General features: G+C 34.0%; 9 protein-coding genes across 11 annotated transcripts in view; 5 read left to right on the forward strand and 4 right to left on the reverse strand.

The window, feature by feature from the left end:
* Positions 1-208: 208 nt before the first annotated feature.
* On the reverse strand, positions 209-6123 carry LOC126752279 (dyslexia-associated protein KIAA0319-like protein). The gene is made up of 12 exons (XM_050462978.1): positions 6026-6123; positions 5106-5947; positions 4010-5042; positions 3785-3942; positions 3583-3723; positions 3379-3510; positions 3206-3314; positions 2937-3127; positions 2427-2711; positions 2114-2357; positions 1884-2051; positions 209-1011 (listed from the first exon to the last, which is right to left on the reverse strand). Exons 2-12 carry the CDS (start codon positions 5772-5774, stop codon positions 836-838), a joined length of 3306 nt encoding a protein of 1101 aa, XP_050318935.1. The 5' UTR covers positions 5775-5947; positions 6026-6123; the 3' UTR covers positions 209-835.
* Positions 6124-6757: 634 nt separating this feature from the next.
* LOC126752271 (protein cornichon) lies at positions 6758-8212 on the forward strand. The gene is made up of 4 exons (XM_050462968.1): positions 6758-7097; positions 7182-7294; positions 7477-7620; positions 7690-8212. The coding sequence occupies exons 1-4, from the start codon at positions 6948-6950 to the stop codon at positions 7715-7717; spliced, it is 435 nt and encodes a 144-aa protein (XP_050318925.1). The 5' UTR covers positions 6758-6947; the 3' UTR covers positions 7718-8212.
* A 494-nt stretch (positions 8213-8706) lies between these two features.
* Positions 8707-10991, reverse strand: LOC126752270 (syntaxin-5). The gene is made up of 2 exons (XM_050462967.1): positions 9905-10991; positions 8707-9835 (listed from the first exon to the last, which is right to left on the reverse strand). Exons 1-2 carry the CDS (start codon positions 10641-10643, stop codon positions 9084-9086), a joined length of 1491 nt encoding a protein of 496 aa, XP_050318924.1. The 5' UTR covers positions 10644-10991; the 3' UTR covers positions 8707-9083.
* A 266-nt stretch (positions 10992-11257) lies between these two features.
* Positions 11258-12598, forward strand: LOC126751949 (transmembrane protein 147). 2 transcript variants are annotated; one of them, XM_050462421.1, is made up of 5 exons: positions 11258-11440; positions 11531-11672; positions 11742-11963; positions 12031-12290; positions 12460-12598. In XM_050462421.1, the coding sequence occupies exons 1-4, from the start codon at positions 11364-11366 to the stop codon at positions 12277-12279; spliced, it is 690 nt and encodes a 229-aa protein (XP_050318378.1). In that variant the 5' UTR covers positions 11258-11363; the 3' UTR covers positions 12280-12290; positions 12460-12598. The 2 variants fall into 2 exon arrangements, with proteins under 2 accessions (XP_050318378.1, XP_050318377.1); XM_050462420.1 differs by having other exon boundaries at positions 11259-11440; positions 12456-12598.
* Positions 12599-12601: 3 nt separating this feature from the next.
* On the reverse strand, positions 12602-15766 carry LOC126751947 (uncharacterized). Its single transcript, XM_050462418.1, has 13 exons — positions 15393-15766; positions 15161-15321; positions 15037-15100; positions 14813-14972; positions 14381-14543; positions 14288-14316; positions 14176-14224; positions 13984-14110; positions 13765-13918; positions 13454-13704; positions 13055-13394; positions 12830-12998; positions 12602-12768 (listed from the first exon to the last, which is right to left on the reverse strand). The coding sequence occupies exons 1-13, from the start codon at positions 15485-15487 to the stop codon at positions 12602-12604; spliced, it is 1929 nt and encodes a 642-aa protein (XP_050318375.1). The 5' UTR covers positions 15488-15766.
* A 147-nt stretch (positions 15767-15913) lies between these two features.
* Positions 15914-17731, forward strand: LOC126751951 (glia maturation factor beta). The gene is made up of 4 exons (XM_050462423.1): positions 15914-16033; positions 16300-16393; positions 16711-16901; positions 16968-17731. The coding sequence occupies exons 1-4, from the start codon at positions 16031-16033 to the stop codon at positions 17094-17096; spliced, it is 417 nt and encodes a 138-aa protein (XP_050318380.1). The 5' UTR covers positions 15914-16030; the 3' UTR covers positions 17097-17731.
* Positions 17520-19506, reverse strand: LOC126751948 (zinc finger protein 32). The gene is made up of 4 exons (XM_050462419.1): positions 19298-19506; positions 19098-19240; positions 18920-19039; positions 17520-18864 (listed from the first exon to the last, which is right to left on the reverse strand). The coding sequence occupies exons 1-4, from the start codon at positions 19418-19420 to the stop codon at positions 17868-17870; spliced, it is 1383 nt and encodes a 460-aa protein (XP_050318376.1). The 5' UTR covers positions 19421-19506; the 3' UTR covers positions 17520-17867.
* A 324-nt stretch (positions 19507-19830) lies between these two features.
* Positions 19831-21133, forward strand: LOC126751950 (60S ribosomal protein L34). The gene is made up of 3 exons (XM_050462422.1): positions 19831-19855; positions 20098-20170; positions 20606-21133. The coding sequence occupies exons 2-3, from the start codon at positions 20106-20108 to the stop codon at positions 20994-20996; spliced, it is 456 nt and encodes a 151-aa protein (XP_050318379.1). The 5' UTR covers positions 19831-19855; positions 20098-20105; the 3' UTR covers positions 20997-21133.
* A 276-nt stretch (positions 21134-21409) lies between these two features.
* Positions 21410-22166, forward strand: part of LOC126754150 (bone morphogenetic protein receptor type-1B) — a 245045-nt gene continuing 244288 nt past the window's right edge. Inside the window, exon 1 of one of the 2 annotated variants that reach the window (XM_050466092.1) lies at positions 21410-21521. In XM_050466092.1, the coding sequence (XP_050322049.1) occupies positions 21431-21521 (91 nt within the window). In that variant the 5' untranslated portion in view covers positions 21410-21430. Of the gene's footprint in view, positions 21522-22085; positions 22105-22166 lie in introns of those variants that run through there. The other variant, XM_050466093.1, reaches the window with a different exon arrangement.

The following is a 22166-nucleotide window of genomic DNA, read 5'->3' on the forward strand; positions in this document are numbered from 1 at the left end:
CAGCGGATTGAAAATTTCAAAATAAATTTTTTAATGTTGTTGTTGTTGTAGCGGCAGAAAACATTCCTGTAGTAATTTCGAATTCCGATTTGACAGTGCCTTGACCCGATAATAATCCGGGTCCGTTCCAGTAACTTAGACCCAACGGTACTGGGAACGATAAATTTTTAATTCCAAATACAACTCTATCCAATAAAAAGCCAAAGCATTTTTGGTTTCATAATACTATTTAAGTAAATAGTTTACTATTTAATCTTTACAAGTAAATTCATACATAATGACATAGTGTACATTTGTTGTTGTTCATAGACTCAATTACATTACACACATTTACAACGAGCTAGCGGAAAACCCGTTTACTGACACTTTTGTTTCTTAATTAAATGCATACATATATAAAAATACAAATAAGTTATATGTGGAGTTGAAATGCGATGATTAAATCTAAGCAAAGGGCACGAATATGAAGTTTTTCTTGCATAAATAAATATTGTATAAAAAAAGTTAGTATTTAATACTTAAAGTGTGGAATGCACTCCAGCTTTTGAATGTTTGGTTTTTTTCTATAAAAAATGCGTAAAAAGAAACTTTGGAAAATGTGGCAACATAAAACACACATTTTGAAAAATGCTTTTTAATTAAAATCTATTTGTTAAAACTAAAACTTGTTCACATATAGTAGATTTAACACAGTAATCGCTTGTAAAAGAAGTGGTATCGACAAAACTATTTCGTATGTATGTATGTATGTATGCGTTACATTCATCTAAACACAAAGGAACAAAGAACGTAGCAGAAGGAACAATACGGCAAACATTATCACACACACATACATTTACGTCTTTACTTTTCGACCCAATTTAGTTAGACCATATTTATTTGGAGCATGGCTGTTGTGTTTACTATGCTTCGCTGCGCTGCCCGAACGTAAAATGCCGTTGGGTTTTGTGCGTGTCTCGAAGAGCACATCGGAATCCGTCTCAGAATCGCTCAGCGATGTTGTGCGACAAACTGGTGTGTGGAAGGTAAATATTTATGTTGAACAATGCAAGTAGCAGTAAAAAATAATTAATAATAATAATAATAATAATAAAAGTATATTAAATAAAAACAAAATTATATTAATAAAAAATAATGAAAAAAGTACATATAAAAAATTAATTACAATAAAACTAAAAAAAATCAAGTAACAGTAAAAAATAATAATAATAAAACAAAAATAATAGTAATAAAAATAAATAGTAACAATAAAAAAATAAAAATTAAAAAATTAATCAGAAAAAATATTATTAAAAAATATATATAAATAATATTATAAAAATATATACAAATTTTTTTTTCGCAAAAAAGTTATTAAAAAAAATAATGAAAATTATAATGAAAGAATAATAGAGTAAATATAATATGAAAAAATAAGAGTAAAACAATTTAAAAAAAATAATAAAACACAATTTATTTATGAAATAATTAAAACAAAACAAAATAATTAAAAATTCCTTAATAAAAATTAGAATAATGTTAATAAAGATAATATTAAATAATAATAAAAAATATTTAAAAATATATACATATTTAATAAATAAAAAAAATTATAAAAAGTAATAAGAAATATAAGAAATGTAATGAAACAACAAAAAATTTAAAAAACTACAAAAAAGGTAGTAAAGAAATTATAAAAATAATAAAAAAAATAAAAATAATAAAAAAAATAATAAAAAAAAATATTGAAACATAATAAAAATATAATAAATAATAAAGGATAATAAAAAATACTGAAAATTAATAATAAAAAAATACTGAAAATTAATAATAAAAAAATACTAAATTTTCATAATAAACAAAAAAAACTAAAAAAAAATTTAAAAAAAAGTTACTGAACTCACATTGTGGCGCTTCTTCATCATTATTCCCGATCAAAGAATACTTTTGTAACTTTGGTCGCTTCGGTGGTTTTTTCGTTTGACGACAGGCACAGGTAATGCCCCAAAATAAGCCGGACAATAGTAAAAAGCTCATAATAATACCAACAAAAACATATAGAATCGACCAATCTGCAAATACGAAGTATAAACATACATTTTCTTTGCACATTTTATGTTGCAAATTTACTTACCGCAATTGGCTTCCTCTATGCCCCAGTAATAAGTTATAGAGGGCATCCAGAATGCCTCACAGGTGCATGCACGTGTTATAGGATTACAAATACCATGACCCGAACATTTATTCTGGCATACAGTAGTGCGTATATCCGTAAAATCGGTGCCCAGCAGACCAGCATCGCGTTGGAGCTTGTCTTTAAGCAATTGCTCGACGGTTAAACCGTTAACCGGGTGGCTTTGTCCATCCGCGCCGGTGGACTTAAAAGTGTATGTATGAGAGAAAATATAAATATACAAATTTTTTGCTACATAAATAATATTACACACCTCCACATAGAAGACTAGAATTGTTGAATCTGCGCGCCTTCCATCAGACTTAAGTTCGCGCACAAAGATTTTCATATCGCCCAAAAGCAAACCAATTTTTTGTACAATTAAATTTAGTTCCGATTGTTTTAACACGGAAGGACCCATCGGTATTGTTAATTGCACCAGATTCAATAACAATGGATCTGGATGCACTATAATGCTGACTGTGTCGCTGCTGGACAGCCCTTGTTCGTCATAGACAGTTAACTTGAAAACATAACGACCGTGCACAAGATTTGTTAGCTGCAAGAGAAAATTGTTTGTGTAAATACAAAAAACAAATTTGATAATAACGGAAAACAGCGCAAAAAATATTAAAAACCAGAAAAACTGGTTAAATCATTTTACATATATACACTTTATAGGGTCTAGGACGTTTTCTTCGGGCTGTTACATACTTCGTGGCAAAACATTGCGCTGTTTTCTGTTTTTTTTTTTGTCATATTTTACAGTCTCATGTATACATACAATCATAACTGGGCGCTTATCGCTGTCACCAACAACAACACCCGCTGCCAAGCTAGCATCTTCACGTGTCCAAACATAGCGCTCAACAGCTAAATCATCCGATGAAGAAGTGCCATTTAAATACAATGCGGAGAGCGGCAACGTGACACTTTTATCGCCACCGGCATTAGCGACTGGTGGAGCATTTTTCTCTGTTGGGAGTTCAGCAAATTAATTTCTTTCACACATTTAATAAATATTATATTATGTGCGAATAACTGTGTACTTACCTTGCACCACCTTTATCCAAACACTGTCAGTGGCTGTATTATTATCCTCATCGACCACACTCAAAACAAATTCATACAAACCGAGTGTCAGGGAAGTGGCGTTCGTAGCCTTAAAGAAAATATACAAATTGAATTTAATATAAAAGTAAGGTTAGGTTATAAGAACAACGCACCACTACTGTGCTATTGGCCAGCACTGCTGTGTTAGGCCCCGACTTTTCTTTCCACAAGTAGCTTTTTATGCGTATGTCATCCGTTGAGGCTGAACCATTCAAAATTACCCAATTCCTCGGCAAGTTTATAGTCTAAAATGATAATTGCAATTTTTTTTTTTAAATTGCTTGAATCTATAAAGGCAATATCCAAGCATTAGTTACCTGATTTCCACCCGCAACAGCAATTGGTGGTGTATTTGTTTGTGCTTTCACAAACACATTCACTTTGGCTGTACTGGATTGTCCACTGCCATCAGTTACTTTCAAAACGAAAGTATAAATACCTTCCTCCAAATTGGAGAGCTGTACAAAGTAAAACGAATATTTTTACGCACCGTAAAAAATATATATATACTCGTGTTACCTGCAAATATGGTGTGCGTGTATTTTGCATATCAACCGCTTTTGTATCATCACCAGCATCTTTTGTCCATTCCCATGCAACGATTTCGTGATCATCAGTGCTCGCAGTGCCATTCAAGGTCACATTATTATTTGGCAGATATAAAATTACAGCATCGCCTAAAAAACATCAGAGATTTTTTTTGAATAAAAAACCTGCAACATTTTTTCTATATTCACCACTCACCGGCATTAGCCACTGGTGGATAGTCCGTGCCCTTGAGTACTGTTATATTAGCCGTTGTCGAATTCGTCACGTTGTCAGAATCAGAAACGGTCAATTTGAAAGTGTAATTACCAGGCGAAGTAAGATCACCCAATTGTAGTATATTCACCTCTGGCAATTTGGGTTGATAACCGATGGGTCCTTGCACAACTTCCCAATGCCAGCTGATAATTTTATCGTCATCAGTACTTGTACTACCGTCTAATATAGCATTTGTAATTGGTAAGCGTATAGTTTGCTCTTTCGGTTTGATCACCACTTGTGGCACACGATTAATGCGCTTTTCTGGTAATACGGTGACATTGGCCATTGCTTCCCCATAGGTGCCATTATCACCAGATACAGACACTTTGAAGATATACAAGCCCTCGGAGAGATTAGAAAGTCGCACTTTTGACTGACTTTGATCGGATATGGTACCATTCATAGGACCTTTCGGTTGTGTTATAAGCGTCCATAAATATTTATATTTGCTACCACTGGTCTCCTCGTCCGGCACTGTAAACGCTGCCAAAGTCACTTCTTTTTCTGGCAAACGCACCTCTTTTGATACAACGGAAACCACCAATTTCTTGTCGGTTTCAGCTTTTACCGTGGCCGCTGTCATATGGTCGTCATCTTCAATAACGGATGGTAGAAGCTCTGAGGCAGCAGCTGACATTGGCAGACGTTGAGAATTGATTTCGTCTAATATGGAATAATCAGCTGCACTTGCTTCAGATGTTATACATTCACCTTGCTGATTACGTACTAATCCAGTAAGGCATTGACAAAAACCAAGTGCTGAATTTGGACGTACACGTACACACTCCTCTTTTGGGCCACAACGACTAATTGCACCCATTTCAGATAAGTCCAATTCGCATTGCACGTATTTGAATTCTCTTGGAAGGTCTGAACCAAAGAAGGACAAATCATCACCACTTCTTGAAATTGATTTCGCGCGCTTATCATTATTAGGTTGTAATTCATCATCGTCTTCATAGGCCATTTCCTTTACGAAAAGAAATATAAAAACTTAATACCTCAGAATATTTTCTTCTTTATTTTTACCCACCTGGTTTCTACTCAAATAACGAAATTTATGCGGCTGCTTCCAAAAACTCAGCGAATTAGGTACTCGCTCACCACCACTGGCACTTTCAGCATCATCTGCTGTTGGCATATTAATACCACCTTCATCAATTTTCATGGCTTTGATCACGTCCAGCCACGTGAGATTCTCATCTCCAGCGTCATGCTTTCGTACCGGACTGACCAACATCATTTGCAAACGATCCTTCCCTTGTTTACGCTGCTTCGGCAGGCAACCCTCATTGCTATGGCACCGTACGTGATAGCATTTGTTTTTGTATATGAAAACCACATTACATGTATCATTGGTTCGTGCCTTTTTACAACAAGCAGCTAAGCATGATAGTGAATCGACATCTTCGCCTAATCCGGTATCCAATCTTATATACTCTTCAAATGTGCCAGCACTGGCTTCCTCACGTGGCGTCGCATTGTCGAATACGTAATTCAACATACTGGGGCACATTGCCAAAACTGCATCAGCATTACGTGTACTCACCGGTATATCCTTTGTTTTGGTTGAAATTTGCGATTCATCCACAGTAATGTCGTGATTTGATTGTAATACATTTTGTGTCGTTGTAATTTCAGCATTAACATAACTAAAAACTACAAATAAAGCGACTAAACGTTGCAGATGGAGAAAGCTCATATCCGTAAAGTGGAATTTACGTAGTAATCACACAAATTACTAAATTTTATCCAATACTGTATATTGATAAGCGTTTTTCTGCGAGGATTGTTAATATGTAGACAGTTGAATGAATGCAGCAGATGGTGCAATAATACACCGAAGTTTAGCAAATTTTGTTATTCATGCTCAAGCTAGAAAAATTTACACTTTTATTGCTATCTTATCACCTCAAGTGGATAAAAAGCAAAACCAAATACCAATAAACTTACGTTGTGTAGTATATAATTTTTTCTTTTGACGGATATAATGTAAAACTTATTTTTCCAAATGGGATTTATTGTTCTTTGTCCCCTTGTGGGGTACTTGCCAATATCAGCTGTTGATAATTCTTTCGTAAGGGTTGCAAATTTATGTACGTATATAGAATATTCTGATATTATATAAATTTTTAGTAATAGCTTATAGTATATGTAATATATTTTATATTTTTAATATATTTTATCAATTTTTAACTTAAACAATTTTCATTTAATATGACAGTAACAACATTTCATTATTCAGAAGTTTTTATGAATGAAAATAAATATGTCGATAACAAATAATTAATTTTCTATAACATAGGAAATTAAATAATGTTCACTTTGTTTCATAATATTTCTATTAAAAAATTTTTACCTGTGTGATAAATAAGATATAAAAGTTGCGATTTTTAGCATTTTTATCTTTTTTAATTGTTTCTAAAAAGACTCTTATTATTAAAGCATAAGATTTTCGATTTTTAGCATTTTTATCTTTTTTAATTGTTTCTAAAAAGACTCTTATTATTAAGCATTTTCACGCCTGATTTCACTATTTACAGAAATTCTAAACAAATGCCGCCTTAACTGCACATGTACTAGCTATTAACCAATTATCTGATATTGGATATTTGCATATATAAATATTTTACTTTCATACATTACATTTAACATATTTCATATTCGTTAGTCTGGCCACACTTCATAAGTGACAACTGTCAAAACCTCGAATTTTGGACTTTTGTAGAAAAATCAGATTGATGTGAAATTTGTTTTTCCACCCGACATTTGTAAAGAATTCATCTAGATCACCGATTTGTAACAAATTTTATCACATCACAGAGTATTAAATAAAACTTAGCCAGTGAAATATTTATCAACAAATAGTTCAAACATGGCTTTTAATTTCGCAGCGTTCACTTATATAGTGGCTTTAATAGGCGATGCATTTTTAATATTTTTCGCTATATTTCATGTAATCGCGTTTGATGAGCTAAAAACAGACTATAAAAATCCCATAGATCAATGTAACAGCTTGAACCCGGTAAGTACAATGAAGATGCACACACTAGATTTTAAGTAGGCCATTAAATTAGTACTTGTCAGTCTAATTATAAATTTTTTACAGTTGGTGTTGCCCGAATATTTACTTCATATTTTCCTCAATTTATTGTTCCTGTTGTGTGGCGAATGGTTCTCCTTGTGTATTAACATACCGTTAATTGCTTACCACATATGGCGGTAAGTATAATTTTAGATTTTTCTAATATCGAGAATGCCTTCAACTTTAACCAAGAATTTATGGGAATAAAAAATAGCACTTCGAGCATGAATCATCACTTAAATGTTTTTGAAGCTGAAAGTTCAATACACCCTTCCCCAAAATGAAAATACAATATTTCGTATTTTTGTCTACTTTTTAGCTACAAAAATCGCCCTGTCATGACTGGTGCAGGTCTGTACGATCCAACCACTGTTTTAAGCACAGATAATTTGACGAAAAATATGCGCGAGGGTTGGATTAAGTTAGCCATCTACTTAATTTCATTCTTCTATTATATTTATGGGTAAGTTTTGATTAAGTTACGAGCATTCATATATGTTAATCGAATTAAATATTTTCCTTTATTTTACAGAATGGTTTATGCGCTAATATCTACGTAGAAGTAATAAAATATGTAGTGATCTCGAAATTAAACAAAAACATAAATAAATTTATAATTACCACCATCTCATCACTTATAAGAAGCCAGATGAACAAACCAAATATGAAGAAATATTAGTTTGATTTTGGGTAATTATGAGTTGTACGTGAGAACGAATTAAAGTCATATTTATTACTACTGTATTCTCAAATTATAAAGATTTAAGAATGTTGCTAGTAATCAACATCTTGATTGCAAAAGCTTCAAAAAGCACTACATAAATTGAGATTTTTTTTAATAAAAGAAAAAAAACGAATAACTATTTATCAATATTATTAAAAAATCTAAAAATCACTAATGAAGATATCAAGTTTTCTACATCATATCTAGCTTAATCGACACTATCGTATTAGTAAATATGTACAATATTTTATATACAAACTAGCATACATTTTATTTATCTAATCACGATGAAGTAAAGATAAATCACATGTGCAACTAAATAGTGATAAAAGTAGCGTTTTGAATTTATACATATTTGCTCTTCGGCCTTGTAGCAGCTAGGTTCAATTACTTTCACATCTACACACATTTATTTCGTGTTCAGTTGTATGTGTACGTTGTCAATTGCGTACTTAACAAAAGTAGCAGTGTTTTCTTAATCACTTTGCTGGCAGACGTGTTTCGTGACTTGTCAAAACTTTTGTTCACCTGTAAACAATGAAAATAAAGATGTTTGAAAACTGATTTATAAATTGGTGGATATTCAAAACCGCCTGTTTGCTCACACATTGTTTCTGATAAATATTTTAACTCTCATAATCTGTTTCCTAGTGACTACGAATAGATTAGAGATAAGCTATGTTTACAAACTGATAACTTAACTATTAACAAACTCAAATCAGTGAGCTCTTTGTGTGGGACAGTATAAGTGTTTTCATAAAAAATATAAAACGTTTTTGGCTTTTTCTTTGTCACTTCTTTTTGAAACTGATGCAAACATTCGGCTTCTCTTATTGACAATAACAATTTTTATTTTATTTTAAACTTTTTAATGTTATTTTATAAATTGATAATTACATAAATCGGTTTATCATTACAATACACATTGTCATAGTTATGTGTTGATAAAAAAGTTAAATACACCAAACTAAACATTTTATTTCTTGCCGAATTAAAAATACACAAACACGCCGTAAATGCTTTGATATCAGGCAGAACTTCAGTGCCTTTAAAGCGGCAATACGTTGAGTAGCGTGTAAGGCTTAGTGAAAACAGAATATATCTATACAAGTTTTGAGAATTCCACAACTTTAATTATAATGACCACAATTAAGTGTCGTATAAAACCGATCTTATTTCACATGGACAACACTTACACGTCATTACGTTAAAAAGACAACGAAGAAAATGAAAAAGAATATCAGTACTGCGAATATTTTAATCATCAGCCACCGATTCTTGGAAACGGTTTGGAAGTACTTCAATATTTCACCATGTGCTGCTTCGATATTAAGTTCGGCATCTTGTATATTTGTATCGATACGCTCCACAGTTTCTTCCTGTTCTTTAACCATATGTGCCAATTGCTGAAATATGCCGCCAAGTTCTACAATAGTCGATTCAATATTTTGCATAGTCTCAGCACGTTGTTGCACATAACTATCGGAATCATCATAAAGTGCAATTTGCTGTTGCGTCTGCATACCACTGCCACCAACAGCTCCTAGCAATGGTGTTGTGTCACCGGCGGCCATATCAATGCTTACGGCAGAGTTCTCTTCGCTTAAAAGCAGCGAACCTTGTTTCGCTGTACTCGATCGGACTGTACTCGCGGCAATTGGTGTCTGTCCAAACTGATCACGACGCGCCTTTTGATGTTTGAGATTTTCTGTACGTACTTCTAATATCTGTTTAAAGTCTGTGCCCATGCTGGCTAGTTTGGATTGTAATGCATATACCATGTTCGAGGAATGTAACTGCAGATGTTTGCCAGAGCTTGTACGACGTTGATCCTTTGAAATATCCTGAAGACGTGCAATTTGTTGATTGAGCGCATTTAAATCGCCTTTTATGATATATGTTAGCTCTTGAATCTCTTGCGGTCGATCATCGAATAGGCTTTTCTTTTTGGCCACTATAGTAATATAAAAAATCTCTGTAAGGTTAAGTTATTCATAAATTGGCGGAAAATATTCATACTCACATAATGTTAGTTTTTCCAATTTGGCATAAGCACTTGCAATATTTTTCCCTATATATTTGGCCACCATCATAAACTCTGAATAACTCTGAACCTCTTTCGCTTTACGTGGATCACGAATATTCACAGCCCGTGTTATATTACGTGACTGCAATGAACGTATTGCGTTATTAAACTCTCCTGTCCTATCACGTGAAGCCATTATGAATATTTCTTCCTTTTCAAATATAGGATCCTCTTCTTCTATTTCCTCAACTCCTTGAATTTGTTGCGTATCTCCGTATTGAGTCAGTTGTGTGTAAGCGCTATATTCTTGCGCTGGATGATTTCCAGTAACGACAGCAGCTGCAGCACTCAAAGGTTGTTGTATGAAGTTGCGTATTGCTTGGCCAGATGTTGCCTGCAAACGTGTGGACAACGAACGAAAATTCCACTGACGGCTAGCTTTGCTATATTTATCGTCGGGATCTACTGTCGAATTATTATTATTCGAGTTATATTGTAGACCGTTGGTTGCTGGTTGGTTATAGTCACCAATAAGTATGGTTGACTCTTGCGTTGAACCTCCGACGAATGTTTCCTTGCCACTTGTTGTGGGAGCTACTGCTCCACCAAATAATGGATTTTTGTACTGTTGTTGCTGCGCCTGACCTTGAGATGGAATTAGTGTTGAGCTCTCTTCATAGGATCCTTCATAGAATCTTGTAGTTTCTTGTGGATAATGACGTCGTCGTGTTGGCATCTCATAATCTACTAAGTAGTTATTGGATTTTCCTCCTGGCGTTCGCTTTTTTATAGTAATCTCTTGCTATGTTCTTTGTCAATAAAAACCAAACATTCGTCACTTTTTACGCATCCATATACACATATGTACCATTTGGACTTTTGGATAATTGCTTTGTAATCCACGTACACAGTTCGGATCACGACAATTTATTGGATTTGGTTGTAGAAAACGTAGCTGTAACTAATTATTTCATTTGAATAAACAGCTTCGTTATTTTGCTATAATGTATCGTCGCTTTTCCACAAAAAATAAAGTATATAAAATAAAACAAGGTAATACGTGTCTTTCTCTCACAGCTGTCAACCCAACATAATTTAATTGACAACTCTAAATTATATAGATGGCGCTAAGCAATAAATTTGAATTTAGTAAATTTAATTCATTGAATATTTGTATTTATACAAATATGTTATGACCATTTTTTATAAACGAGTGGTAAATAAATAGGTATTTTTTACTTATTGAAAGGAACTAATAAATTTTATGGTTTTTATTTATTTTTTAGCTGTACTCCGAATCTGATCTGGCTATATAGTTTTCGAAGATTATTAAAAAACGAATTCGAAGTTCAACAATCACCTGCTACTTCACTTCTTCTAAAAATATTTCTACATTTAGCAGTAGTATAATTAATTGACGTGTTTAAATAAATTTTCTGAATTGATTGGATATAAAATGACGCTTTACCATTTTGGAAATTGTGTAGCACTCGTTTATGTGCCATACTATCTCACCTATAAGTATTCTGGGCTGTAAGTAAAGAAAAATAGGAGTTGAAGTCAAAGTGCTAACCTACATCTTGAAAGACAATTGATTATTAAAAACCATAAACTCATTTACAGTTCTGAATATGGCGCCTTCTGGAAATGTATACAAGCCGGTGGTATTTATATTTTCACTCAACTGTGCAAAATGCTTGTGCTGGCTACGTTTTTCGATTCCGACACTCTGAATGGTTCAGGGGAGGGATTCAGTTTCTTAGCGGTAAATCCATTTTTTAATTCATTAAATAACATTGTTTATGTAAAATAACAATTTTTATTGGTTTTGTAGGAGTTTCTTAAGAGTAGTGTTAACGTAGCCGATTTACTAGGCTTCGCTTTGATACTTTCACGCATACCAGGCAAGGGACACAACAAATTGATAACGACCGGCTTAGGGTGGGCCGCTGCAGAAGTTATACTTTCTCGTGGTATTATGCTTTGGGTTGGAGCACGTGGCACAGAATTTAGCTGGATTTACATACTTAAATGTCTAGAGTCTAATGTTTTATTGGTAAATTAACAGCAAATTTTAAGTTTATGTTAATATCAATTTGTTAATAATTTTTATTTTCTAATAGGTGCAGCATATCACCACTGCCACTTTAATGTGGCTTTTCTCTAGGCATGATCTTAACAAAACACTAAAACCTTTAGTGACCATTTTATTAGCGTTGACAATATTTAAAGGTGTTTGGCTTGAAGGACTACTTAGCGTGCTTACCTTCGGACCATGGTCAACAATTGCTGTAAAAGCGCTGATTGCTTCTATCATGGGATTTATGTCGCTTCATATTTACACCGGATTAGCTCAGCAAATAGGCATTTAAGCTAATCGAAGGTAGTGAAATGAAACTTTTTATTGTAGTTAGAAATTTAATAAAGTATAAAATACAATTTATTTTTAATTACTTACTTATTATTATTATTTTTTTTTTGAGATTATTTAGTTAATATTTATTTCAATTGGTATTTCATTTATTCTTAATTCATGTTTTCTTTACAGACATACATATGAATAATATGGTAACATCTTAATGTAACGATTAAATGATAATGCTATAACAACTTGTAATATATATACTTTATAACAAATTCAACGAGTTTTTAAACAGTAACAATATAATATAACAACAATGTGAATTTTAATACTTAACCTGCAATTATGCGCAATCCGTTGTTCGAACGCCTGGAAACAATTTCATTATTCAGTTCGATTCCCTCTATGAGTTTATTTGAAGCTGCGCCTAATTTGATACATCGCAAATGTTTTGTATGCTCTGCTGTAAATAACATAATAAAACCATTTGCGGCAAGCCCTGCAGAATTTATATAATTATTTCAGTATTGAACGATTTCATAAAATTCTTAAAGTTATACTCAATAATGCACCGAAAGCCTTGGCAGCTGCTTTTCGACTCATTGCAATTTGTGGAAAAAGCAGTTTCACAGAGATTTCGTCATCCAACACTATTTGGGAGCGCCACATATTTAATAACTTTATCATAACATCGTAAGCTCCCCACTCATCCTGCTCGTACGACGGTGACTATATGTATAAATATTATTATTTTATCAAATACATAATACTCTCTATTAGCTTACACAATTTCCATTAGGATACTGCAAATTATTATTATTATTATTGAAAACATCAACTTCCATTGTACTTTGTGGCAATAGTGAGCTTTCATTGTAGCGAGTGTCCTGTTGTAGCATCTCAGCATTTTCTAACGGCCTGTAATTTGTTAAATTATTCATAGTTCGTAGATTACGCTTTTCAGTGTGGTTCCATTTTGTGTAAACTTGCGTAGCCAAATCATCAGTAATTTCCCAATTTAAAATATCCCGTAGCAAATTGCGATATGTAACACCCGCTGTAGTAACTTCCAAATTAGAACGTCTCGTTTTGTTCTTTAGTTTAAACTTCCTGTATGCGAAACAACTGTAAATTGTGTTTAATAATAGTTTTAAGTATCTCAGGAGTTCAAAGTTCAAAATTACTTATATTGAAGTGTAGTTAATAAGTCCTTGGCGGAAGGCAACAATTTTTCGTAGTGTTTTCTACCGTTAAAACTCCGTCCATTATTCCACTTGACTTTAGCTCTTATTTTCCTTAATTTGGCTTTAATGTTAATTTGTGTTTGTATTTGCGCACGCATTTCGGATTGTGTTAAAGCCGTACAGGCATCGATAATGGTTTTACTTTGCTTAGATTTTAATTTCTTCAGAGGTTCGTTGGGAGTAACGCTTTCCTGGATTCGAAAGAGTGAAAAAATTGATATTCTCTATAATAAAAATAATAAAGGAAATACCTTGTGATAATTGCATACTTTGGTCGTCTCATTAGGAATAGAGGTTATATTATCCAAGTTAGCACTTTCAGGTACCTCAACATAATTATCGTTATTTTCAAAGACAACACTGCAATCGGTTGCGGGCATAACACATAGTTCTGTACGCACAGGACTAATCAAACAAACCGTTAGGTCCATATTATGAACAACATAAACTAAGAATAGCTCTAATATTACCTTAATTCATTAACATTACTATCATTAACATTTGTTTGAGCTGGTATAAATAGGCTGCTAGTTTCGTGTTCTACTACAGCGCTACGTGCGGTTTCGATTTCGGGTATTTCAATACCTTCTTGAGGTGCTATAAGTGGTGCAAATAGTATTTGTGCAAAAAAAAGTAGATATGTATGCATTTATCGTATTTACCATCATTATTCCTTGGTTTTTTCTCACAAACGGCAAGCGCATCTGCAGCCTAAATTGTTTAAAATGTAATAAATATACACATTTGAGAATTGTCACATACACACGTACATACCTTTCTTTTAGGAGCCTTTGTAGGTTCATCTACATGCATTATTTTGATTAACATTTTACTTTCAAATTTTATATAAACAATAGAATACTGTACCTCCAAGCAATTGTATAATCGTGGCTAATCCGTCATCCGTGGTATTGCCAAAGCCATCATCTTCATCGTAAGAATACTGTTCATTATGCGATTCAAACTCATTTATGGTAATCTCACGAATATGAATGCAAGTTGTCCTGCTGTGGCTTTTAGTTTTAGATACCTAAGTAAGTAAAAAACCAGAAAAATCTTCAACTTTGGGTACACCAAAGCTATAATACACTTCACAAATAAAAAAGTTTCCATGCAAGAGCTCGATATCTCAAAAACAGACGGACCTGGCTAAAAACTCGGTTTGTCCCCCTAAAAATTTTATTGGGTCTCCGACCTTTTCTTCGAAGTGTTACAAACTACATGACAAACTTAATATAACTTGTTCAGGGTATAATTACATATTACACTAGCAATTTTCCTACATGTCTGTATACGGACCTTTTTATTCACAATCTCTGTGGTTTTGCCCCATTCTACAAATTTTGCTGTCTCATCCAGCAATTCTGTGAAATTTGTAATTGTGAAATCTTGGAAGGAATGTTCCACAGTTGCCCGACGCTTCCTCTTTGCGTTGTAAGTGGAGTAGTGCGTCGGTAGACTATTGAAAAATAATGTACATAAATATGTAGCTGTATAATTTTATGATAAATACAGCAAAATACCTTCGCTTTTTGGCTTGCACTGTGCACCAGTTTTTACTCTGAGTTACTAGTTCTTTTGATTTATCTATAGCAATTGAACTGTGGCGTTAATAATGCTTTTGTAAAATATTTTAGCGTTTCTTACTCAATAAGTCGTCAACTTGTAGCTCATGGATCCGCAAAGTTGTATAACAGAGACGCGATATGGAACGAAAAGAAAGCTCCTCGCCGGAACGCCTGTGTGAAATATCTTGTGTACGTTGTAGGTCATTAGAAGCTTGTGTAATGGCTAAACGTAATTTATCACTTTGTATAATTGGAAATAAAAGAGCGGCTTTAAAAACAGTTGTGTGTGCTCCGTTATGCCTATAACTTACCAGGTTTTTCCAACATTTATTGACTGCAATTCATTGGATTTTGGTAAGGCGCTTTTTCTACTTGTTGGCCATAATTCCTGAAAGTCGGTAAGCATTTTTTTACACAAAAAACTTAAAATTTTACCAACAAGAACTAAAATTTGCAGATTTTAATTAAAATATTTGTTAAAATATGGCGACCGTTAGTAAACGGCATTTCCGGCCATAACGGCACTTGACATTCTACTGAACGCGTATGTATATATTTTCTAGAAATTACTTGCAACCATTATTGCACATGTTTTCCAATAAAATTGTGAACTATTTGCTACGATTTAAATTTTTTTTATAAATTTGAATTGGTTTTGAATTTTACAATTCAAAAACTTATAAATTTATAAAATTAACTTCCTTTTATGGCACTTTGTAGTCATATGCAACCCTGCCAAGCACAAACAGCAGTTCTTGGCAATTCCACTTTGACCTCGCATTCCGCATTAATTTGTAAAACAAATTTAGTTTGTATTCTGTTGTATTTGCATTGTTACTTTGATATCGTTGCTAACACCAAGTGTCTCATTTCGTATACACATTAGAATTCGGAAAAACTCAGGAAATCTATTCATTATCCTGCCAGCATACCAAATCAATCAGTTAAAATGGTAAGTAGGAAAATAATTTAAAGTTTAATAATAGCATAGTTACTGCATATTATGACTAATGCCAATCACACGTCGTGGCCGACATATCAACAGAATGGAAGGGAGTGCGATGTCGAAAAAAGGGTGCGGAAAATAACTGAACCATTAGTGAATCAACGGTTAATGATAATAGTGTTATTATTGTTTTTGATGGATTGCTTTAATTTATGGCCTTGATATTTATTGTTTAATGTTTTTGTTTTTTTTTTTTTATATGTTATCCCTAGGGTGATAGCAAAATCTGTGACATCAGCGACGACGTACGTGACGCATTAAAGAAGTTTCGCTTCCGTAAAAGTACGACAAACTCAGCACTGATATGTAAGTAAAATGTTTTATTTTCATGTTTTTTTCATCAGGTATGCCAATTTGGCGGTAAACTTAGCTATATTACTAATACTAATAGTAGGTGTTTTAAACGCTTTCTCCTGTGCTATGTTATTTATCTCATTTGCATATACTCTGTATGTATATATATATGATATGATTTCTAATGCAAAAAGTTGCGAATTAGTGTGAAAACAAATTATAAAAAGGCAAAATATTTGTATTTTTATACCCTGAACAAGGTGAAATTAAGTTATTATTTATGTATATGGTATATTAATATTTCATACATTATTAATTTTTGTTTTTAGTAAAAGTCGATCGTGAAAAGCAACTCGTCATTTTGGACGAACTCTTGGAGGATATCTCCGTTGATGAATTACAAGAAACACTGCCAGGACATCAGCCTCGATATATCATATATACATATAAAATGATACACGATGACCAAAGAATTTCATACCCAATGTGTTTCATATTTTACACACCACGCGATAGCCAGGTGCGTAAGACATAAATGAGCTTCCCATAAATACAACTTAAAACTCTATTCACTTTATACTATTAGATTGAGCTGCAAATGATGTATGCATGCACCAAAAGTGCTCTCCAACGTGAGGTGGACTTAACACGTGTCTACGAAATACGCGAATTAGATGAACTCACTGAAGAATGGCTCAGGGAAAAACTCAAGTAAAGCAGACTGAGGAGTTTTTAAACATACAAAATGATAAGCAATATTGTGTATATGTTCGTTGGTGTACATAAAGTGCATGGACTTACCAAAATACCAACGATTTTTCACCAAATACATACATACATACATATGTCTAATGATGCAAAGGATATGCAGCAAGCATAAAGATAACACGCCCAAAAGTAAATACTTTTAAGTACAGGTATTTTTTCAATATTCCTATCATAGAGAGACAAAAACGCCAAATACTTAAAAATATTCCAAACTAAATGTAAAATGTAAATTAGATATTTCATTCCAAGGTTTTTTTTGTAATACATAGTGCATATATACATATGTACATATATTAGTTGTAGCATCATATTTTCAGTAGCGTTCGCGTAGTGTCGGTAGTGAATACGAAATGAAAGACAAATACACACATATGTTTTATACATATTCATAATATGAGAAGCTGTGCTTGCCAAATTTAATTTTATTTACTTATAATACTACATTTTTTTATTTAAGTATTAGCGTTTTTTTTTATATTGAATTTTACAATACGTGCATAATTAAATGAAAAAAATTCACATTTGTATACACTTTATCAATATACATATACGTAAAAATAAATATACACACAACTTACTTAAGACGATATCAAAGCTTTAAATAGCAGCAAGCTGCTATCAAATTGTGGCTTGCGCTGGTGTAAACAATTGTTGTGGTCGCTGCTTTGTAGATTACCCACAACAATATCTTATTTACTGATATTTAGCTATCTGAGTTTTAAAAAGGATGCAAACGCTGAGCCGCATGCATCATAGATAGTGCGGCAGTGCTTTGTGCCGATGCTGCAGGCGGTGGTGGAGGTGGCGGCTGTGCTGCTGCAAGCATGTGTGCCATTGTCGGATGGTGTGTCATATGTGTGGGATGATTAGGCTGCAATGGTGTGTTCAAAGACAAATGATGTGTGTGCGGGTGTAGGCCATCATGTGTGAGGGTAGCATGGGTTGGCGGCGGCGGTGGTGGTGGTGCTGCTGCGTGATAATGATGTGGCATTTGACTTGTAAGCGGCAAATTCAAAAGATTACTACTGGCATGAGAACGAAAATGCACACTTAAGCTGCTCGCCGAACCGAATTCTTTATCACAGTCGGGACATTTGAAACTTTCCTGAAGCACAGCTGTACCTTGCAACGAACTGTTTGGCACTACACCGCCCACAACAACTATCGGATCAGGGCAGGTAGTATCGACTGCCTCGTCCTCATCATCTTCGCTGCGTTCGTGTAGTGTATGTTGTTTACGTTTATGCGCTTGCATATCACGTTGCCGACTAAATGACTTGCCACACACATCGCAATGATGACTTTTTAGCTGTGCATGTGTAACCATGTGTTTGGTGAGATCACCGGCGTTGTAGAAAGCCTTTTGACAAACGGGACACAATTGATCTCGTATGCCGGAGTGTATCTTTTGGTGCGCCTGAAAGTTACCCAGTGCGGAGAATTGTTTTGAGCAAATCTCACATTGAAATGGACGTTCGCCGGTGTGTGTACGCTGATGTATATGCAAATTATACTTTTGCGCAAATCGTCGGGGGCAATAGCTGCAGCCAAATGGCTTTTCGCCTGTGTGTGTGCGCAAATGCATTTGCAGCTGAGCGGAGCACTTGAAGGTTTTGTTGCATTCATAACATGTTTGTGGTAGTTTTGGCAAGGGTTTCGGACCACGTCGCTTATGTTCTTCCGGCGGTTTACGCTGATAACGTGAACGTCGTTTACTAAATGGTGTAAAATGTTAGAAATACCAGGAGACATTTTTTTGTGTACACTCACCTTTTTTTTACATTCTCACCTACATCTGATTCCTCCTCAGAATCGGGCTCTAAGTATGTAGGTGCCTTATGGCTCAACGATGCAACTGGCAAATCCGTGTTTGTTTCGGCATCGGAAAAACTTTAATTGTGTTAAAAAAAATTACATCATGCCGTTGCATTTAATGTTTAAAGCATACCCATATCCTCTATCCTGCAAGCCCAAGTATTGTCGCAGTCTCATGTCAGAGTTCTCGCACTCTTGTTTGAAATGGTACGCCACACCCAAACGGTAAATGCAATTATTGCATATGACTGCAGGTAAACCATCACTTTTATAAACCTTAAAATATAATATTTTTATTGACATAAATACAGAATCTTGTGATTTGGTACGTACCCTGATTTTGGCACACATCATCAACATGGTGCAAGGCATCATCGCAAATTCAGTACTATATATGGACGTAAGTGCTCCTTCTTCTAGACATACTCGACAAATTTTATGAATATTATAGTCCATATTAAAATTTTTACAGATTTTCTGAAATTATAAAAAAACTGCTTATTTACGAATGTGAGGATACAACTAAAAACATAAGTTAAAAGTTGCCATATCAGTTATAAATTTTAAACTTCAATTGAACTAGTTTAAAAACAACTGCTGTTTTAAACAGATCTTAAGAAATACAAATTAAATCAAATACTTTATTTAATATAAATTTCATGTTAAAGTCCCTCTTTCAAATTCCAATGAAGTAATATTGGCAAAAAATTATAATTGGTCTTGAAAAAATGGCAAATAAAATTTCAATTAATTGTGCAATATAACTTTTTTAGCACAACGTTGCCGACTGTCAATTGAGTTGTCATTTGTGACAGCTCGCTCTAATTGCAGCCAAGTTTACGCGTCTCGCCTGCATTGCCGACAACTTCCTTTCTAGTTTATTTCTTAAAGGTATGCGTACTTATTTTTCGTCAATTACCGAAAAAATCTATAAACATCAGTGAACTAATATGCCGAATATTAAAAATTATGAAACAAAACCACTTGTAAAGGTTTAAAGCTTGCTATGCAAAATAACTAATGTGTGTTTTTTATTTCATATACTACTTTTCCGCGATTGTATTGGACTGCCGTTCCCCTACACCAATTCTGTGCTATTTGTTACAATGATGATTGCCAATGTATTGCTACAGCGGACAAAATGGTTCAACGTTTGACTTTGAGAAGACGTCTGTCTTACAACACCAAATCCAACAGGAGGCGTATGTAAGTAATTTGAGAAAATGGAAATGCAGCAAAAGTTTCTGTACGGAATACTGCCGGTGAACGCAAAATTGTAATTTATTTGTGTGTGACACATACACTTGTCAATCTTATGACTGGTTTTTAAAAATCACATCCAAAATAGTGTTAGTAGTGCTCCCAAGCAATTCATATTTGCTTTGTATTTTGGAAGTATTCAACGAGTTTGTTGGTTAAAGAATGTAGTTTTGCATAAAAAACACTTACTGTTTGGTACCTTAGTGTTGTATTAATAAAGTTTGTTGGTTAAACTACAGAATGTAGTTTTGCATAAAAAACACTGTTTGGCACCTTGGTGTTGGATTAATAAATTTTGTAGTGTACAATTTTGCTGACATGGCATGCTATTCTCTGCAGTATCCTTTAATTTATAAAAACTAAAATTTTGTATATTTTCAGTGTGCGCACACCTGGCGGTCGCCTTGTGTACCAATATGTAAAGAAGAACAAGACCGTCCCAAAGTGCGGTCAATGTAAAGAGAAGCTAAAGGGTATTCGTCCCACACGCCCATGCGAACGTTCCCGCCTGTCGAAACGTCAAAAGACCGTTGCCCGTACCTATGGTGGTGTTTTGTGCCACAGCTGTCTGCGTGAACGCATCGTTCGTGCCTTCCTTATTGAGGAGCAAAAGATCGTAAAGGCGCTGAAGAGCCAACGTGAACTGTTGGTGAAACCAGTTAAACCCGTTGCTGAGAAGAAACCCGCCAAGGCGCAAGCCAGCAAATCTGCGGGAGGCAAGTCGGCAGCCAAGAAACCCGCCCAGAAATCCACTGGCAAATCCAAGAAGTAAACAATTAAAATTGGACTAACATTGGACGGGGGTGTTTCTATTTTAAAAAAAGATGGAGAAGAATGTGTAAAAATTGAAGTTGTACGTTATAACGTATAATGGATGAGAAAAAATAAAAGCGCTGTTCTTTTTTAAAATGAAGACTTTCAATTTAATGGTGGGGGTTTTCAAAAAGTATCAGCATTTTTTAGCTGTTTTGTGTTGAAAATTTTGTTTGAATTTTGCTTCATTGCTCTTATCATACATCTGATATGTGCATATGCATATTTTCTCTATTACATTTTCGCACAGATGTTCGATAAACATATTATACTCGATATAAAATGCAACCATGTGTTTACTTTTCCCATCTATGCCTTGTGGCTGTCATTTGTACATTTCTCAATGTGTGTTTTGAATTTGATGTTTTTTTTTAGTTTCAATTTCAATTAAAAATGGCCGAAGTGTTGTTGTATCGCGGACGCAGTCGCGCTTCTGTTTTTAGTTTTGTGCTTTTTATCGTTTTCCTATTGGAGTCTGAGTGTGGTAAGTGCATTTAGCAATGTTTAAATAATCAAGTGCATCCGAAATTATGGTAAAAGTGTGCGGGGTTCGTCATTTACGGGCATCGGAACTTTTGTGGCTTCAGTGATTTTTTTTTCGCAAAATGCAGGCATTCCATGCAGGTGTATTTGTATGTGTGTGTTTCCATATTGCCGTTGCGTTTTGCTGGGAGCGTGTTATGGCTCTCAAAATGCCAATTGGAATTCCGCTCACACAATACCAGAGAACGTATATTATACGTTCTCTGAGAATACCATGCAATTGTCAATTCGTATAAAGAGTATTGTTGTTTCGCTCTAACCAGTGTCACATCAATATAAATTGCTATTCATTTTCGCCATTTGGTTTGGCGTTATACGCTATTCGATGGTAGATGGCGCGCAATATTGGCGGGAATAGTTGAATAAAAATGCGAAAGAAGTTCAGTTTCCACTTCTTTGTGCAAAGTTGAGTTCGCAATTTTATGAAAAGTATAAATTTTTTGTGATTAAATTGAGTTTTCATATTAAGTAGTGTGGCATTGATTTCCAACATGGATTTATACGAAAAATTACTATAATTTCAGGTAAAATATTGTTTGTTGGCTATTACCACATAAGAAAGTAGTTATTGGAGCCGCTTCCGGTG

This window comes from Bactrocera neohumeralis, chromosome 3, assembly GCF_024586455.1.
Source record: "Bactrocera neohumeralis isolate Rockhampton chromosome 3, APGP_CSIRO_Bneo_wtdbg2-racon-allhic-juicebox.fasta_v2, whole genome shotgun sequence".
Taxonomy (NCBI): domain Eukaryota; kingdom Metazoa; phylum Arthropoda; class Insecta; order Diptera; family Tephritidae; genus Bactrocera; species Bactrocera neohumeralis.

Coding starts and splice junctions, on each gene's coding strand:
- LOC126752279 (XM_050462978.1), bottom strand. CDS start 5,774: ATGAGCTTTCTCCATCTGCAACGTTTAGTCGCTTTATTTGTAGTTTTT. Junction 5,043..5,105: donor GTTATTTGAGTAGAAACCAG/GTGGGTAAAAAT, acceptor CTTTTCGTAAAG/GAAATGGCCTATGAAGACGA. Junction 3,128..3,205: donor TTGGATAAAGGTGGTGCAAG/GTAAGTACACAG, acceptor AACTCCCAACAG/AGAAAAATGCTCCACCAGTC.
- LOC126752271 (XM_050462968.1), top strand. CDS start 6,948: ATGGCTTTTAATTTCGCAGCGTTCACTTATATAGTGGCTTTAATAGGC. Junction 7,295..7,476: donor ATTGCTTACCACATATGGCG/GTAAGTATAATT, acceptor TCTACTTTTTAG/CTACAAAAATCGCCCTGTCA. Junction 7,621..7,689: donor TTCTTCTATTATATTTATGG/GTAAGTTTTGAT, acceptor TTTATTTTACAG/AATGGTTTATGCGCTAATAT.
- LOC126752270 (XM_050462967.1), bottom strand. CDS start 10,643: ATGCCAACACGACGACGTCATTATCCACAAGAAACTACAAGATTCTAT. Junction 9,836..9,904: donor ATTGGAAAAACTAACATTAT/GTGAGTATGAAT, acceptor ATATTACTATAG/TGGCCAAAAAGAAAAGCCTA.
- LOC126751949 (XM_050462421.1), top strand. CDS start 11,364: ATGACGCTTTACCATTTTGGAAATTGTGTAGCACTCGTTTATGTGCCA. Junction 11,673..11,741: donor AGGGATTCAGTTTCTTAGCG/GTAAATCCATTT, acceptor TTGGTTTTGTAG/GAGTTTCTTAAGAGTAGTGT. Junction 11,964..12,030: donor TAGAGTCTAATGTTTTATTG/GTAAATTAACAG, acceptor ATTTTCTAATAG/GTGCAGCATATCACCACTGC.
- LOC126751947 (XM_050462418.1), bottom strand. CDS start 15,487: ATGCTTACCGACTTTCAGGAATTATGGCCAACAAGTAGAAAAAGCGCC. Junction 15,322..15,392: donor ATAAATGTTGGAAAAACCTG/GTAAGTTATAGG, acceptor AATTATACAAAG/TGATAAATTACGTTTAGCCA. Junction 14,111..14,175: donor AAAACCAAGGAATAATGATG/GTAAATACGATA, acceptor CACCACTTATAG/CACCTCAAGAAGGTATTGAA.
- LOC126751951 (XM_050462423.1), top strand. Junction 16,394..16,710: donor GACAAACTCAGCACTGATAT/GTAAGTAAAATG, acceptor TTTTGTTTTTAG/TAAAAGTCGATCGTGAAAAG. Junction 16,902..16,967: donor ACACACCACGCGATAGCCAG/GTGCGTAAGACA, acceptor TTATACTATTAG/ATTGAGCTGCAAATGATGTA.
- LOC126751948 (XM_050462419.1), bottom strand. CDS start 19,420: ATGGACTATAATATTCATAAAATTTGTCGAGTATGTCTAGAAGAAGGA. Junction 19,241..19,297: donor TGATGTGTGCCAAAATCAGG/GTACGTACCAAA, acceptor TTATATTTTAAG/GTTTATAAAAGTGATGGTTT. Junction 18,865..18,919: donor GGTGAGAATGTAAAAAAAAG/GTGAGTGTACAC, acceptor TACACCATTTAG/TAAACGACGTTCACGTTATC.
- LOC126751950 (XM_050462422.1), top strand. CDS start 20,106: ATGGTTCAACGTTTGACTTTGAGAAGACGTCTGTCTTACAACACCAAA. Junction 20,171..20,605: donor AAATCCAACAGGAGGCGTAT/GTAAGTAATTTG, acceptor GTATATTTTCAG/TGTGCGCACACCTGGCGGTC.